The 18,547-nt window shown below is 45.2% G+C and overlaps 1 protein-coding gene across 2 annotated transcripts in view; it reads right to left on the bottom strand.

Moving 5' to 3' along the window:
• Positions 1-1,612: 1,612 nt before the first annotated feature.
• The window catches only part of SH2D4B (SH2 domain containing 4B), a 214,759-nt gene continuing 197,824 nt past the window's right edge, over positions 1,613-18,547 (bottom strand). For both annotated transcript variants that reach the window (XM_084845292.1, XM_084845291.1), the window contains 2 exons: positions 12,287-12,507; positions 1,613-1,973 (listed from right to left, as the gene is read on the bottom strand). In XM_084845292.1, coding sequence (XP_084701418.1) covers positions 1,881-1,973; positions 12,287-12,507 — 314 coding nt within the window. In that variant the 3' untranslated portion in view covers positions 1,613-1,880. The remainder of the gene's footprint in view (positions 1,974-12,286; positions 12,508-18,547) is intronic.

Below are 18,547 nucleotides of genomic sequence, written 5' to 3'. Positions count from 1 at the left end.
ATGCCTCCTCCTATATAAGTCCCTCCAGATTTTGATATCTTCAGATGGGGGCTTGCTAGAGGTGGATTCCTTGTTAAAAGTTAAAAGATTGATGTCTACTAGAAGCAGGGCCTTCTCTGCTGTGGCACCCTCCTTGTGGAATGCTCTCCCTCAAGAAGTTTTGCAGGCCTAGTTCCTCAGCCAAAGGATCCAGACTTGGTCATGCCTAACTTAAATCCCATTTATTTCAATACGTCTACTCTAAGTATGACTAGGGGGGATCCAACCCAAAGCCTTTTCTTTCCCTGCCAGGTTTTGCGGCTCTTTGGTTAGAAAGCTAGAGTACAGGGAGGGAGGAATGGAAAGCTCACCAAAGTATCAAACAGTAATAACGTTGTATGTTGTACATGAGGCTTGGTACAAATACAAACACATGAGTACCGTTGGCCATATAGGCTTGTAATGGAAAATGGCCTGTTGGTGGGTCAGGGAGTTGGTGAAGGTTTTCCCAGATAAATAAAAACAAAAACAAAAATATCCACTATGTGTCAATGTCTCACAAGTGTTTATTGTTCCTTATAAAAAGTTGGTAATGAGAGCGGCTTATTTTATTTATTTCTTATTACATTTATATCCCACCTTTGCCCCTCTTGCAAGGAATCCAAGGCAGCATGCACATAAACCTCCTCCTCTCCATTTTATCCTCACAACAACCCTGTGAGGTAGGTTAGGCTAAGAGTCAGTGACAGGCCCAAGCCACCAAGTGAGCTTCATGGCCAAGTGGGGACTAGAACCCAGATCTCCCACTTACCCATCCATCACTTTAACCACTATACCACACTGGCTCTCTTAGGAGTTGGTATGTTTTGATAACTTCTAATATAAGTCTATTTCTACACTTAACAATTCAATCTGGCATACAGTTTAAGGATACCTAAGACCCACTGTGCTCTTCATAATGAGATAGTGTGCAAGCAGTGTGAGGAACCTGCTTCTGGGAATGGGGAAGAGGGCCTACTGGCTGCCGCACCCCATTGTGGAATCTATAACTTCACCTTCCCCTATTCACATAGACACAAACTACATGTAGCAGGAGCACACCCATTTATTTAAACCTGGATCTACTCCAATCATGTATAAAGGAAGGGGTCTGACGTTTGGAGCATAAGGGATATGGAAGTGGAGGGCCCAGGAGAACCCCCACCTGCATCACTGACATATTTCTCCTCAGGCAAGCTCAGGATCCCAGAAGGAAGGTTAGCTGGCAGAAAAGGCTATGGGGAGAAAAGTGGTGATTGCAAGGAAGCTTCTGTTCTCCATTCTGTTCTCCTCACCATGCTCTAAAAGTCACATCTCCCCAACCCCAGTTTATACATAATGGGGGAAGATCCTGGCTTAAATACATGGGTCTGTTGCCATTATGTGTAATTTGAAGCTCAGAAAACACCTATTACTACACTTCCATATCACACATCTATATATTTTTCAGCCATATATATCTAGCTCCCAAATACTACCATTTTGAGAATTTCAAATTTCACTATATGCGTCGCTACCTAAGTTCATAGACCCACTACCAATTGTCTCCTTTGTTATTGTTATTATTGAACATCACTTGAAAAACTAAAATCTGAGTTTGGATCATTGCTTTAATCATATTCTGAAAGACAGCTGTAAAGGGATTGTCTTCCTGTTCTTCCAGCTTTTCATGACTAATGACAGAAATAATGCCTGCAAAAAAAATGTTTTAAGGATAGTCTACATGAGACTTGTTATTGATTAAAGTTTACTGGCCATTAGCTGGTGATCATTGTTATCTTATTTCTCAAGGTGGGGTTACTTCACTAATTATTTCTGTTCTCCATAAATGTTTGTGATAGTCCTAAAATTAAAAACAACAGTCATTCAAACAGGGGACTGTAGTCAGGCGGGTTCTTTGTCTGTCTGCAAGGCTCCAGTAGCAACTCTCCACCAGAAGATGTGATTATTTCTTCCTAGAAAGATAAAATAAATTGAAACAGCAGCATGAAAAATATTCATGTTGGTTATACCTACAAGGCTGCAATGCTAAATATACTTTCTAAGTCCCACTGAACTTCCTTCTCAGTAGAAAAACTTAGGCTCATGCTGTGACATGTTTGTTTTAAGTTTGCGTGATAGTTAGGATCAAACAGTGGAAAGGAGGAATTAAAAATCATGCTAAAAATTAGCATGATTTTTAATATTTGGGGGCAAAGGGGGACCTTCATAATTCGTCATCCTAATCTGCCCTCTAATAGGGAAGCAAGAATTACCTTCAAAAAGGAAGGAGGAAATACCCAGATTCATAGCTGAACTACATGATCAGCAGTCTCATATAACAGATCTGCAAAGTGCAACATTTCTGACAGAGGGACTGAATGCTTGATTGTACTCCCATATTCACAAAGCTAGCATGACAGGGAGAAGGCTAAACTGGCAGGATGCATGTATGCCTGTGCAAACTTATATGTTTTTAATATGAGGACGCATTCACGTATTTAATAATAACCAGTATACAGCTTGAAGTGGTACAGTCCAGCATCAGGCATGGCATTTGGGACTGCTGATCATGTAGCTCAGCTCTTAACGTTCAAGTGAAAATTGAACTACTAAACAAATAAAATTGGAATTTGGGTAGGGCCATGGGGGAGATGCTTGATCATTCAAGCTCAGGCAGTTTCAATTAAAAGAGACCATTGCTCACATTCTACTACATACATACTTTCCAATTTTAGATTGGAACACAAACATGCACTAGGAAACAGCAGCTCTTCTCTTTCTCCATCTAGGAAGTGGCACTAACTTATCATACAGATATCAAAGAGAGTATTAGTAACCCATTCCCATGTACTGCTTCCTTGGATTGGACTTCCTTTTCCTGTGCCAGCCCCTCATCTTTTAATATAAGTTCTCTTGACTCCTGCCTATTCTCAGTTGAATCACTTGTGTCTGGATCATCTGGTGCGTATACGTAAACAGCAATCATTCAAAACATTAAAAAAAAACGATTAGAATGGATTCCTTTTCTTCAGCCCTAGCTTACAGGCCATTACTCAATGAAGAAATTGTTTCTTGTCATGCCTGGCACATTAGGATCCCTCAAGGGAACTGAAAAGGCATTTTTCCTTTTCATTTCTGTTGTTTTAAAATAATATTTACAAAGCCAGAGATCAGAAAAAACAAGTCAAAAGGGTGCAACCTATTGAAACCAATAGCAAAACTCTCATTGCTTTTCATGTAGGAAGAGGGCATCTCATGGCAAGATATCTCAAATGATGCCAAGAGCCATGTAAGAGCCTCCCTTCTACTACTATAGCTTATAGGTAATAGGAGTAAAAGATGACACATGCAGGTTGTGTGCCTGGTGTGTCCCAGGACAGCCACTCTCAATCTTTGCACGATGTTCATGATGGCCATGTGTGATCTGCAGTGGTGAAACGGAACATTTATTTTATTTATTTGCAACATTTGTATACTGCACCACATCTAAAACAGATTCCAGAGTGGTGAATATAAGAGGTAAAATAGTAAAAAGATAAAAAGAGTTAAAAACACCATATTAAAATTATTCTTTTTTTGAAGAAAGAATGCCAATAAAAACTGTGGCTGGTCAGTTCAGGGATGCTTCCTGAAACAAAGCTGTTTTCAGACGGTGCCTGAAGCAGCACAGTGTTGGCACCTGCCTAACCTCCAAGGGCAGGGAGTTCCATAGGAAGGGAGCCACCACACTGAAGGGTCTTCTCTGGGTGGGCTCCAATCAGGCCATGGGTCAATGTGGAACTACCAGGAGCAGGCCTTCTGATGACCTCAGTGACTAGGCGGGCTGGTAAGGGAGAAGGTGCTCTCTCAGGTATCCTGGTCCCAAGTGGTTTGGTGCTTTGTATACTAGTAAAAAAGGTAAAGGTGTCCCCAACCAGTTGTGTCCGACTCCAGGGTGCGGTGCTCATCCCCATTTCTAAGCCGAAGAGCCAGCGCTGTCCGAAGACGCTTCCGTGGTCATGTGGCCGGCATGACTGAACACCGAGGTGCATGGAACGCTGTTACCTTTCCCGCCGAGGCGGTACCTATTTATCTACTTGCAATTTCTTGCTTTCGAACTGCTAGGTTGGCAGAAGCTGGGACTGAAGACGGGAGCTCACTCCGTCACGTGGCACTCGGGTCTCGAACTGCTGACCTGCCGACCTTCCGGTCTGCAGTTCAGCGTCTTAACCACTAAGCCACCGCAGCCCCTAGCCATACTATACTAGTAGCAAAACCTTAAACCTGGCCCAGTAGCGAATAGGCAGCCAGCACAGTTCCCTCAGCAAAGGAGTTGCATGCTGAAAAGGGGCAGATCCTGCTAACAGCCATGCTGCTGTGTTCTGCACTAGCTCCAGCTTCCAGACCAGCCTTAAGGGCAGCTCCACATAGAGTGCATTGCAGTAATCCAGTCTTGAGGTTACTAGCACCTGTAACACTGTGGCCACACTGTGGCCAAGCTACTCTGCCCAGGAGAGGCTGCAGCTAGCGAACCAGCCAAAGCTGCTAAAAGGCACTCTGAGCTAGGGATGTATGAAAGTAACTTACCTTTCACAGATTATGTTGATGGTGGGGGGGAGGCGTTCCGTCCCTCCTACCGGAATCCTCGATGGGGGAGGAGGCGATCCGTTCCTCCCCCCCGGAATCCACGGAGCAGCCAGCCAGGCCCAACAAGCCCAGAGCTGTCCGCAGCCAGATTTCCGGCCGCGGAGGGCTCTGGGGAAAAACAAAAACAAAAAACTGCGTACGCAAATGGTGGCACTTATGGCTGCCGCCATTTGCGTTCCTTATTTTTGCTGTCTTAATCTACGTAAATATTTACATAGACTAAGACGGCGAAAATAAGGGGAACGCAAATAGCGTAGCGGACGCTATTTGCGTTCCCCTTATTTTCACCTCTTAGTATACGTAAATATTTACGTAGACTAAGTAGGGAAGTCAGAGAATTTCTCCACAAATCTCAGGGAGGCCGAATGCCAGCGCATTTGGCCCCCCGAAATTGGTGGAGAAACGGTCTGCCCCCCCACCCCACCCCCAGGAAGGGACTTACCTTGTGCGAATGTCCCTGGCGGCGGCTCCGGCAGCGGTGCGGCGGCGGCGGCCGGTCTTCTGACCAGCTGCCACCGCCGCCATTTCCAAGTTAAAAAAAAACAACAAAAAAAGTGATAGACTATGTAAAGATTTACGTAGCCTATCACGGCTGAGTGAAAACAAACAAACCTGCGCGTACACAAATGGGCACCCATGGGCGCCGCCATTTGCGTTCCTTATTTTGGCACATGTAGTCTACATAAACATTTACGTAGACTACGGCAAAAATAAGGGGAACGTATATAACGTGGTTTTGTTTTTTTTCCACTCAGCCGTGATAGGCTACGTAAACATTTACGTAGCCTATCACGGCTGACTGCAGGGACGCAAACGGCAGCAGTTACGGCCACCGCCATTTGCATCCCGGCAGGACAGGATTCACGGCCGGAGGGACGGGGCGCCCACCCCGGCCAGAATTTCGGGGGGGAGGGATGGAGCGCCTCCCCCCACCGCAAATCAAGCTTCAGGTTCAGGTAAGGGACTTTTGTACATCCCTAAGACTAATACGGCAAAAATAAGGAACGCAAATGGCGGTGGCCATAGCCGCTGCCATTTGCGTATGCCTTTTTTTTTTTTACCCAATCGTTTTAGGCTAAGTAAAAACTTACGTAGCCTATCACGTCTCTGTAAAAAAACAAACAAACCTGCAAATGGCGGCGGTGGCAGCCGGTTGGAAGACCAGCCGCCGCAGCCGCCACTGCCACCACCGCAGTTGCCGCTGCCTGGAAGATCCGCCCCAGGTGAGTCTCGTCCTGGGGGGGATCCGAGGGGGGGCAGGGGGTGGCAGGCCGTTCTGCCACAGATTTTGGGGGGCCGAATGCACTGGCATTCGGCCTCACCGAAATCCGTGGCGGAATTTTCAGCCATCCCTACTCTGAGCTGCCATAGCCACTTGGGCCTCCAGCAACAGTGATGGATCTAGGAGTACCCCCAAAATATGGACCTGATCTTTCAGAGAGAGTGCAACCCCATCCAGAACAGGCAATGAGCCTATCTCCCAGACTCGGGAACTACTCACCCACAGGGCTTCCATCTTGCCAGGATTTGGCTTCAGTTTATTGGCCCTCATCCAGCCCATTACTGAGTTCAGGCACCGGTCCAGGACTTGCACAGCCTCTCCTGATTCAGATGTCACAGGGAGATAGAGCTGTGTGTCATCAGCATACTGATGGCACTTGGGTCCAAATCCCCTAATGACTGCTCCCAGTGGCTTCATACAGATGTTAAACAACATTGGAGACAAGGTGGTACTGTGTGGAACCCCATAACTCAATTGCCAAGGGGCCGAGGAAGAGTCACCCAGTGTTCCATTTTGGAGCATTGAGCACATGCACATTTTGAATTGCAAGTGCTCATCATGACAGTTCCCATAGCCATGCCTTGAAGGAAAGCCCAAAAATGTAGGCAGGTATGTTGATCCATATCAAGAAACCAGCTGATGCAGTTTTATCTCCATCAGGAGCAGGTCTTTTGTACAACTGAAACTAATTGCCCATTCAAGACCAAGAGCCAATCTACACATCCAATTTAATGTGAAGGGAGAGCACACCAGGGTTGATCACGACAGATGACGCTGTCACCAATCTGCAGCCACTCTGCAGCTTCCCTTTGGAAAAGGCATGTTTTTGGCAGGGATGTCAGAGAACTCCGCACGATTTTTGATGGGATCGAATTCTGACAAATCTGGTCCACAAAATCCTCCTCGGAATGGAGCGGCCCAGTCGACCCGGACAGGAGCTCAGGTGGACCTTTTTTTTTGTCCGCGAAATGGCGGATTTTACAAAAATAATTGCGAAAAGAAATCCGTAAATCAGAAATGGAGGCAGAAGAATGCGAACTGCTTTACCCTTTTTATGAGGCATTTTCCCTGTGACCCGAGGCTTTCTTTCGCTGGGGCTGAGTCTTGAACTCCATGGAAATCCTCCATCCTTGCTGTTTATTGTCTGTGGAGGTGAGGTCAGGTCAGGTCTGGTGAGGTGAGGTCAGGTGAGGTGAGATCAGGTGAGGTGAGGTGAGGTGAGGTCAAGACAGGTCCGGTGAGGTCAGGTGACCAGAAGTTAAGTGGGGAATCCCCACGAAGGGCTTTACCCTTTTTACGAAAATAAATATGCATTTTCCCTATGACCCGAGGCTTACGGAGACTGACAGCGGGCGCGCAGAAAGGATTTTTCGGCGGTACTTATGGAATTATTTACGTAAGTTTGGGGAGCCAGGAAAAGAATGGGGGAATCCGGGGCATGTGGACAGTGGAACGGGGCGGCCCTCAGCTCTGCGGAATCTTTGCGAAGCGGAACTGCTCTGTGCAGATTCTGGGGGAGAAGAACGGATCGCCTCCCCCCCCCCCCCGCGGATTCCCCACCGGAACTGACGGTGGGGAATCCATACATCCCTAGTTTTTGGACAGACGTTTTTAGTGCATTGTTTTTCTTAAATGAGACTCCTGTGCGGTTCCACTGCAGTGTGCCCTGTCCCCCACAATAAATCCTGGGCGTGCCTATTTCTGTAATCTGACAGTAACCTGGTCAAGGGTTGGGGCCACCCCCTTCCCCCCCTTTTCCTCTTTTTGGACACAGTCTTTTTCCCACTTAGCACTACTTCCCATTCACAAGCATTTATCCACTGAGAATCTGTAGTGTCTTTTTCCCACTGAGAAAACCAGAACTGCACTGTTTCAAGCCTTCAGAATAGCGTACTTCCTGCTTTACCCCATTGAGAATCTGTAGTGTCTTTTCCCCAAGGAGAAAATCAGAGCCATGCTGTTTCAAGCCTTCAGACTAGCGTGTTTCCTCTTTTTCCCATTGAGAAGATTGGAGCCACACTGTTTCAAGCCTTCACAGCAGCGCACTAGCTATCTAGCCTCTTTTTCCTATTCACAATAGGGCAGTTTCATTCACAGAGGGGAAGGAGAGGGAGCACCCAGTAGCGGGAGCACGGACAAGGCGAGGAACAAGCCTCTTTCATTCACTGAGCAGCATCTCTGCAGTTGAGGACTTTCATTTCAATTGGTGGGACTTCGTCCAATCCCAAAGTAAGGTGATTTGAAGTGCTCTTGTGTGACTTGTGAAAGCAGGTTTTTAGGTGGTTTATCCTCCACTTTTCTTGCTTCGTGTGCTGCTGATGGACCAAAGCTGATTTCATTATAATCTGGATAAAAGCTGAAAATACTTCTGCATGTGTTTCCATGTAGTTCTGGCCCAAGCCACCCCAAAATACATTGCATTACAACAGGGATAGCTCACAACAATATATGGTTGTTGGGGAAATCCATTTCCCCCAAAGCTACTGTGAGAATTGCAGCTAAGTTCAGGGAAGACAGGGAGAGGGTTGGCAGATGACATTCAGTATTGCTGCTAATCAAAATGTCCTGGTGCTTTGACCCAGTGACCTCTAGCTACACTGCACCACTGGCGAGCTGGCTCCCAAGCTTGGCCCCAGCCTGGAGCTGTGGCCGTATGAGCATCACATGTGGCAGTTGCACATAGTTGCAAATCCAATGCACAAGTGGAACATGCATGCTCACACTGCACGGCCTTAAGGTTTCGAAAGAAAGAGTAAAAAAGCGCTACCAGCACCATCCATCAGTATAGTGAGGCTGTCACCTTTTAAAGCTGGAAGATGATGGGCAGCCCAGCCCACTGACACATCAGCAGGATGAAACAAGTAAACCATCAAGGTGATTACTGCAATGACAATGTGAGCACAACTATCTATTCCTTTTATTTTCATTCATCAAAACAGAGTTGGGACCAGATCTAAGGCTGAAATCCTATAACCACTAACCTGAGAGTAAACGCCATTGAATTCAATTGGAATTACTTCTGAATAGAAATGTATTGGATTGTGTTGTTATCCCCTTATTTCCCTACAGCAGCCTTCCTCAACCTGGTGCCCTGCAGATGTTTTGGACTTCAGTTCCCATCAGCCCCAACCAGCATGGCTAATGGTCAGGAATTCTGGGACTTGTAGCCCAAAGCATCTGGGAGGAACCAGGTTGGGGAAGATTAGTATTGAGAAAGCAACATGACACGGTGTTGTATTTCTGTGAAATGGCGAGCCCATGTTAGTATTTTTAAGCATACTTTATTGCTGCTCTTTGCTGCCTTATAAGCCCCATTTTCTCAGTTTGGAGAGAGAGCAGGGAGGGAGACCAAAGACAAGACTAAATGAAATTTGTTCAGACACGTCGTTCTGCCTCCACCAACATAAAATGATGAACCCTGACCAATATAACTTTTCTACTAATGAGCAGAGAGCCTGAAATAGAAACCATTCATACAAATTAAGAACATGGCAACCCTATAATACAGGGGTGCCTGTGGAGGGGCATGGAAGAGGGATGGCTCCCAAAGAAGCCATTACTAAGATTACTGGAAGCAGATCCATCAGCACTCCACCGATTAACCCAGTAACTATCCGTACAAGCTTGGCTTTCCCTCCAGGCAGTTCTCCTCCACTCCTAAGGATGCCCATCTTTAGCTGAGCAAATCAGGGGTCAAGAAAAAAGGAAGGATCACCCTCAGCTCTGGGTTCAAATCCCAAGACAGGTTTTTAAGACATAAAGGACATATGGCATATATCTACACCACAAAGTGGTTTAAGAGTCGTTCCCTCTCCCCATGTTCTGTGGCAGGTGGGGTGGGGGCGAAGGAACAGGGATCTCTAGTGTTGGCAGTGATGACTACCTCTTCATCAGCAAAACCGCAGCCCTGATCCAGTAAGGTGAATTTTGCATGCACCCACCCAAACCTTTTGGGTAGCAACCTTTTGTGGGCACATCTGGAGGTGATCTCCATATAAAACCAATGCATCTGCATGTGCCTTGCTGGGGCAGGAAGGTCACCAGTACCACTTTCCACATTGATTGCAATTACATGCATATGAACGTTGTCTTCTCTTTTGGAAACACAGTTTTCAAAAATGAAGTGGATTTAAGAATAATAGAGACGAGACTGGCTGGCGCCAGCGTCACTGCAACCTTCTGTCGTTACCACAGCTGGCGCTGACTTCTTTCTGCATTTATCATTGCAGTGCACTCAGACGGAAAAGACACTGGAGCTGGCGGCTGGGGAGATGAGGAAGGGGCAACATCCCAAGATGACACTGTTAAATCTGTTTCCCATTCGACCACAGACAATTAAGCGAGAGCTGCCTACTCATGGCAGGGGCAAAGCAAGCCCCCTAACAAGCTTGTCATAGCTGCAGCCATTGATTTTTCTCATCAGGGGCCATCCCAATCTATTTTATTTTGAATGTCAGAGGCTAATGGACATTTTGCTCCTGACAGGTGTCCCTGTGCTCCCTCCCTAGATGGATGGGCTTTTCGCATGCTCTTATTGCCTATGATGAGTGAGCAGAGGGCACGAGAGATACAAAGCTTTCATTTCAAAGCTGGGCTTCTCCAGAGGAAGAAGCGGGCACTGAAGTTGTTGCACTCCTTGCATCTGGTGCTCCCAGCATCTGAGATCTGCAGGGCTTATTGTCATTGGTCCTGAAGACACCCAGGGCTGTGATGCTGCAGCAAGTGCAGATGGCAGGGCAGAGCCCAGAATTCAGCTTCCCAACCATCTCAGCTTGCTTCCTTTTTGTTCCCTTTTTAAAGGCAAGATTCTATTGATTTATTTGTATCTATTACTTATTTATTGCATTTCTAATCTGCCCAATGACTAATGTTCTCTGGGAAGATTACAAACATTCTAGCCTTCTGGGCTGCAAATATATGCTTGAAAGTGTGTGGGGAACACCTAGTGAAATCTCAAGTCCAGACTAGATGTTTTGGCCCTGAGATTTGGTGCTGTATATTTACAAACACAACAAACAAAACAAATTGCTGAGATGGATTGGGACCATAGCATGGGAGGGTTAACCTTTTGTCCCTGCCATGGTCCTGATTGGAATCCCCCCACCCAACCTTCTATTTGCAATGGGAGGAAAACTCCCATTAGCATCACACAGCAGGCACGTGTGCCGAGCCGATGGCCCCACAATGGTGGGGCAAAGGGTTAAAGAGCCCCATCCCTCTATACTAGGGTATCAATCTGGCTTTCCCAAGACCAGCCCACCCATGCCAGCTATTTATTAAAAACATCAACCACCACCACACAAGGCCAAATTACATGGATATCAACACATCTAATTTGGTTCTCGGAAACCAGAGGGAGTGCCTGAAAGTGACTTCCAACAACTGGAGAAGTGTTTAGGGAGCCCTCATAGTCTTTGCTCCTCATTATAAACGAAACCATAATAAATGATGCAAAATAGGGGGCGGGGTGGGAGCCTCCATTATAAAGTATGAAAAAAGGTTTGTATTGAATTTCATTCTTCTAACTTTTTGTAATCCGCCTAGAGAATGCCTGTTATTGGAAAGATTAAAAATATAATAAATAAATAATAATATACATGTACTCAGTTTATGCCATTTTGATCAATTCAGCTTCTCCTGGTGCAGAATCTGGTTTGCCTGGGCACCGAACTTGCAGAAGGGGGTGTTGGGGGGCAGGGGGGCTTAGTGCAAAGAATACAAGGCTCTGGCTATCTCCTCTATAGAACCACTTCCCCATCTTCTTTTCCCAGAAATGTTACATCAGAATGGAAAACAGCTCTCTATACACTGCAAGGCAAAGTGAGCCCTCCTCCTGCCATATCTATCCCACAAAGGCCAGGGAGAATGACTTTCCTGAGAGGAAGCAGAAGTTGCTTCATTTTCACTTATTTATTTCATTTCTATACCACCCAATAGCTGAAGCTCTCTCGCCCTCTTCCTCATTCTCCCCTGCCCTGGTTCCCCTGATCTAGCCAGCATCAGCACCTGGTATCCTTGCATATGCCTTCTTTGGGCTCTCCGTTGAAATACAGCCCAGCACTGCTCTCCATTGAAAAATAGGAATGGCACAGCATTTCAAGCCAGGCTGGGCTGCTCAGTCTAGCCACCATATTAATTTCCCAGAATGTCCCTGACAGACCATCACTCCTGGGCATTGTGGGAAATTAAAATTGTGGCTAGACTCAGCCATCTGGTGATGCTCAGAGCACTACTTTGCCCATGGCCTCCTCAAGCCTGGAGATGGCCTTGCCTCTAAAGATTAATTTTGTGTGTTATAATGCTCAGGCACGCTACTCCTTTCTTTTGAATTATTCATCTCTCAAGTTCGGTGATTGATCTGTGCATAGCAAATAATACCTTGTGGAAATCAATAAGGTCTGTGAGGGTGGCATGTCGGTTGGGATCCACTCCTAAGAAGCTGTAGAAATCTCCAGAAGCATCCACCAGGAAATGTTTGAAGCCACCCTGATGGCGATAGGACAGGGCGTATCCCCAGATTTTCTCACTGACCCGCACTAAGAACGCTCCTTCAGATCTGTTCATCAGCAGCTCTTCCGCCTCTTGGCGACTAATAATGCCTGCCAAAAAGAGGGCAAAATGGTGTCAAGCAGCTGGTGGCCCTAGAGGATAAGGATTTGAAAACGTAAGTGGCATCTGAGGAAGCAGACTGTTGCCTACAAACATTTGTAACACACCAGATGTCTTAGCCTTTAAGTCACTGTAAGGTATCCTGTCTTTACACAGTCCCTTTCACTTTTGACCCTTTGAATGCCTGGACTGTTCAGGGTTGTGGGTTGCCTTATCCAGATCTAGAATTAGGGTATGTTCTCCAGCTCAGAGTCCCTGAGATCACTGGCTGGGGATTTTGTGGGAGCGCAGAAGACAGGAGGTCATGCTCTGCTGATAGAGTGGTCATGTGTCCTCTCTTACAGAGGACCATTCTCTGTTTGAAGGCTGCCCTGTTCACTTCCAGTTTAAAAATTAAGAGCCATAAATGTTGCCCATCAACATTTAGCACCTGCAGAGCAGACTGAACAGGCAAGCACATGGATCACTGGGTCACAGTCTTCCACACTATGGTGAGATGGACTGCATTTCTCTTTAAGTTATAATAATTATTTGTAATTTGCATCTATGCATATGAATTAGCACATGCAAATTTTATGCAAATCAATGTCCTTTTTTGTCCTCCTTTTTTTTTGCAATTTATAAGTGGGGAAAGGCAGAAGATGGAGTTTGCCATATTTATGTGAGGTCGCACCAATCAAGAGGCTTCATATTGCTTGCCAATCAAACGTCGGTGTTGCACATCCCTGTTCCCTTCTGCACCTGAGGCCTGAGCACTTGCAGATCTGGGTACCACAATACATTAGACTCCAGCTTCAGGTTTCTGGTTTAAGCCTCAGAGCCCTGCTATCTCTTTGTCTTTCCTTTCTAACATGCTAATAGTGAACAAATCATTTAATTGCAACTCTGGAATTGCTGCTTAGGCCCCAGCAGAGAGAGGATGTAAAGAGGTCCAGATTATGGGTCTATAGCAGCCTTCCCCAACCTCATAACATCTTGCCCTCCAGATGTGCTGGGCTGCAATGCGCATCATTCCCAATGGCCATGCTGGCTGGGAATGATGGAAATTGCAGTCCAACACATCTGGATGCCACCAGGTTGAAGAAAACTGATCTATGGTATCAGGCAAGCACTTTGGAGTTAGATAAATGGGGGCCTCCAGGAAAGTGCAGTGTGCATCACCTGCAAATTACAGCAATATTAAGCACCAGATTAGTTCAATTTGTTGTTGTTTCCCAGCATGAGAAATATATAAAAGCCAGCCTTCATCCATGCATGTAAATACAGAATTGCTAGCTGAAGGATCAGCCAAAGCAGTCAATTATTAAACATTCCACAAGTGCACAGGAAGTATTTAGATCTGCATAATTCTGGTTGCACATTTGCAAGGCAGGCAGGAACAAATTGCTATTGAACCCTCATGTGACACAGACTGTGTGAAGCAGCATCATTAGATCCCTAATACAATGTGCCACATTCCAAGAAGAATCATACTGGAAATAATCTCTCTGTTTGTTACGGTAAGATGTCAAGTCCCTGCCTCTTTGGCATTTTGGATTCTCATTCTCATTCTCTCTCTCTGAATATGCAAATATCAGAGCTGACAGTGGTTATAGCATGTTCCTTTTAACTGATGGTTGCTCCAGTAATAAACACAGATGGATCAGACATATTTGTCCTGAGTTAAGAGTGTTGCATTGGCCAGAGTAATGACATCAGTTCCAAGAGAGCTGCTGAGATTTTTGTAATGATTGGCATTCTCCTTGGCAACCTTGTAATTCTCTAATGGTAGTGCTCCCATAAGGGGGGCCTTTACTTTTCTGTCAAGCAAACTGTTAAAACAACATGCACTGCTAGCCATATTGGGCAAATATCAAACAGCTGTTGGAATCACAAATATTATAGATAGAGGTGGGTGAGAATGTTGTTTAGTTCATTTCTGATCAGAATTTACCAAAATTCGCAAAGTTCTTTTGTACCTTTTTTGTATCTGCTCCTTGTGGGCCTTTTCCCTTTCCCTTTTCCCACAATGTCCTTGGTTTTATTTGCTCAGCTTGCTGCTTAATTCTGGTGGCCATGGGTCATCCAGGTGATTTTGTTCATGGGAGTCCAAGATGTCATCATAGCAGATATATAATCATGATGTCATTAATGACATCATGATTATATTGCTACAATGGATGAGATTCCATGGCGGTGCAGACAATATGGTCAAGAACAGAGAGGGCAAAGATCTTTTCCTGAGGCCTTGGAGATCTGCTACCCATCATAATAGTCAATACTGGGTTATATGGACCATTGATCTCACTTAGTATATGGCAGCTTCTTATAGCTTATGCTTTAAAAGGCAACCCTGTACAACCAACTATGATGGTGTATTCTAAGATGCATTTCATCTGTTAATTATATTTGCAGCTTCTTGCCCTTCCACCAAGGAACTCAAGAGGCTTTCTTGATTTATCATCACAACAGCCCTGAGAGGTAGGTTAGGCACAAAGATGGTGACTGCTCCAAGAACATCTAGCAAGATTTGTGGCTGAATGGGGACTTGAACCTGAGCTTCCCCAGCTCAGATCTAAGACTCTACCCACCGTACCACACCGGCTGTCTGGTTTTACGTCCTTAGCAACGCCACTCTTCTCAAGATGCTGCCGGGATTAATGCAAACTGAGCAAACATGGTTCCACCCGGACTGTGGACTGGAACTTGCATATCAAATAGGAAGACTGAGTTGGCAGTCGTCCAGGTTTTCATTGGCCATCCTTATCAGGCAAACACCACCAAATGTGGTCAAAATCTGGTTGCGTCATACCATACAAGCTGTTCCTCTCCTCCCAAATCCCACCACTGGAGGAAAAACATTGAAAGCTTCAGCAAAGCCTGTCCTGTCTGCCAGACCTTATTTTCCATTCCTAGGCACTGGTGTTATTTCATAGGTAAAAAAAAAAAAAAAGATTCTAGCTTAAGGCAACACTCGTATTTGTTCTCATTCTCTTCCTTGCCCTCCCCCAAAACAAGAGCTGGAATGATTTCTCAGGCAGCTTTCTCATTATTTCTGGCTTTTGGGATCTCCCAGTACTGTCAATAGCTCCAGAGAATATCCCTCTCCCTCTCCTTTTCTGATCCTCAGTCCTTGCCACCTCTTTATTTTAGTTTGTGTCTACCAGTCATTTGCCAAACATGCGTTAATTAGAGCAAGGGAAACCTCATCCTCCCTGCTTCAGATCCCCTCCACCCCTCTGTGCTGTTCTCATGACGACAAGAAAGCAAACAGAGAGGAGGGGAAAACTCACAAAAGTATTGTGGTGCACTTTGGGATGGTTATTGAAAAATAAACAACATCTGTGGAAATCTTGCTTGAACATTTGAAACAGTTTGAATTCAAGGCAAGTGATCTGGCTTCCCCTCTCTCTCTGCCTCCTGTGGCTTGCTGTTCTGAATCACTGATGCCTTTATTAGTGTTATTTAGGATGTGTTATCTGCAGAGTTCTGCAGCACTGGCCTTTTTCCTTCCATTGTTCCTACTGATTTCTTTAATGCTTTGGTTTTCCCTATATGGAATTGGTTAAAGAGCAGAAGGCTTGTGTTCATACCAAGAGCTGAGCAACAAGTGTTTTTACTTTCATTTCTACTTTCATTGTGAAAACTTATCTCCATTTTGGTATGTTTTCAGTTGCCCCTCTCCCCCCCCCCTTGTAATTTTGTTTACTCTTTGTTAAAGTCACGAACACTAGAAGGACATGTACAAAACACTGGTTTTTAAGGATCTGGATAACTGTGCAGTCATTGAGTAAATGGCCCACTTCAAAAGGTTCAGAGAAGCTCCTGCGCTTTGGGAACAATCCCTGAATTTCTCTGACTAAACTCTGCCCGACTGTAAGTGGGGAAATCATATGGCTGAATGTCCTCCCTGCGTATCCAGAACTGGCATACTAGAGGGAAGCGGCTTAGCTTATCCTTATCCCTGACATGCTAAATTGGTACATGCAGGGAATTATTTAAAAAAAAATAATGGTGAAGCTTTCAAACATGTCTCCCCCTACTTGAAGTGGTACAACACAGCAAAAGTTACACCATGTGATCTCCTGATTGTATGTTTCAGCACTGAGCATTATAGATGAGTGGGAATTTGAACTCAGGCCTTCCTGATCCAAGTCCAACATTCTATGAATAACTATGACTATAAATATTACAGCTCTATTATGGTTTAACTTGAAGCATTTAAAGAAAACACAGAAAATGTAGAAAAGTAGTGCAAAGTAAATCAAAGACAGCTGGCCCTGGAAACTAAACTGCTGGAAGGATTCACCATCTGCTGATACTGAAGGCTGAATTCACAGACTCACTAGCAAGAAAGCGCCAGACGTGCTTGTACCGCTGGTAGCAAAAGCACAATTTGCAGCTGGGAACAAGTATTAAGGATTAACTGACATGAATAAAAGGTAAAAGAAAACAAATCCTCTCAGGCAGTCAAATATATAAATGAGAGAGAGACCCCAGAAAGAAAGTTGTTAGCTATATGTTCAAGGATAACTTCAACAGTCCTAGAAATGTGAACCAGACCTCCCAAGAGAGTGTGGGAAGTTCCTAGCAGTACGCAAACTCCTTGTGGACAGGTACCACAAAAAGTGCTCAGGACAAACTAGAACTAGATGATACATTAAATGACATGGCTGCATTTAATATACGTAATTTCCCCCAGAATAGGGAAACACAGGATTTATCCCTTTCCCTCACTGCCCTGGACCCAACCAAAATCACACCCTCCCAAATATCCTATTTGCCCAAGAGGGAAGCTGCCATGGCCAACATGGATTTGTCAAGAACCAATCCTGCCAGACAAATCTGATCTCATTTTTTGATCAGGTAACCTCCCTTAATATATCTTGACTTCAGCAAAAGCTTTCGACAATGTGCCCCATGATATCCTGATTAGCAAACTAGCTCAAAGTGGGCTAGATGAAACAACTGTCAGGAGGATCCACAGTTGGCTACAGAATCGGACTCAAAGATTCAATGGGTTATCAATGGGATCTTCTCAAACTGGGGAGAGGTAACGAGTGGGGTACTGCAGGGCTCAGTCCTGGGCCCAGTGCTCTTCAACATTTTTATTAATGTCTTGGATGAGGAGGTGCAGGGAATGCTGATCAAATTTGCAGATGACACAAAATTGGGTGGGATAGCTAATACCCTGGATAGCTAAGACTCTAATACCCTGGAAGACAGAAACAAAATTCAAAGTGATCTTGATAGGCTGGAGCACATCAAGAAAACAATGGAAAACATTGGAAAACAACAGAATGACATTTAAAAGGGATAAATGCCAAGTTCTGCACCTACAAAAAAGAAACCAAATGCACAGTTACAAGATGGGGGATACTTGCCTCAACAATACTACAAAGAAGAAGGATCTTGGAATTGTGGTAGATAGCAAGCTGAATATAAGCCAACAATGTGATGCGGCTGCAAAAAAGGCAAATGCTATTTTGGGGTGCATTAATAGAAATATAGCTTCCAAATCACATGAAGTACTAGCTCCCCTCTACTCAGCACTGGTTACGCCTCTTCTGGAGTACTGTGTCCAGTTCTGGGCACCACACTTTAAGAAGGATGCAGACAAACTGGAAAAGGTCCAGAGGAGGGCAACAAAGATGATCAAGGGACTGGAAACAAAGCCCTATGAGGAGAGACTGAAAGTACTGGGCATGTTTAGCCTTGAGAAGAGAAGACTGAGGGGAGATACGATAGTGCTGTTCAAGTACTTGAAAGGTTGTCACAGAGAGGAAGGCCAGGATCTCTTCTCAATCATCCCAGAGTACAGGACACGGAATAATGGGCTCAGAGGAAGCCAGATTTTGGCTGAACATCAGGAGAAACGTCCTGACTGTTAGAGCAATATGACAATGAAACCAATTATCTAGGGAGGTGGTGGGCTCTCCCACACTGGAGGCATTCAAGATGAAGCTGGACAGCCATCTGTCAGGGATGCTTTGACTTGGATTCCTGCGTTGAGCAGGGGGTTGGACTCGATGGTCTTGCAGACCCCTTCCA

This window comes from Heloderma suspectum, chromosome 3 (assembly GCF_057233095.1).
Source record: "Heloderma suspectum isolate Gila_16-S chromosome 3, 16-S_ref, whole genome shotgun sequence".
NCBI lineage: Eukaryota > Metazoa > Chordata > Lepidosauria > Squamata > Helodermatidae > Heloderma > Heloderma suspectum.
Note: the sequence above shows the minus strand (reverse complement) of the source record. Positions and strands in the feature narration are given on the sequence as shown.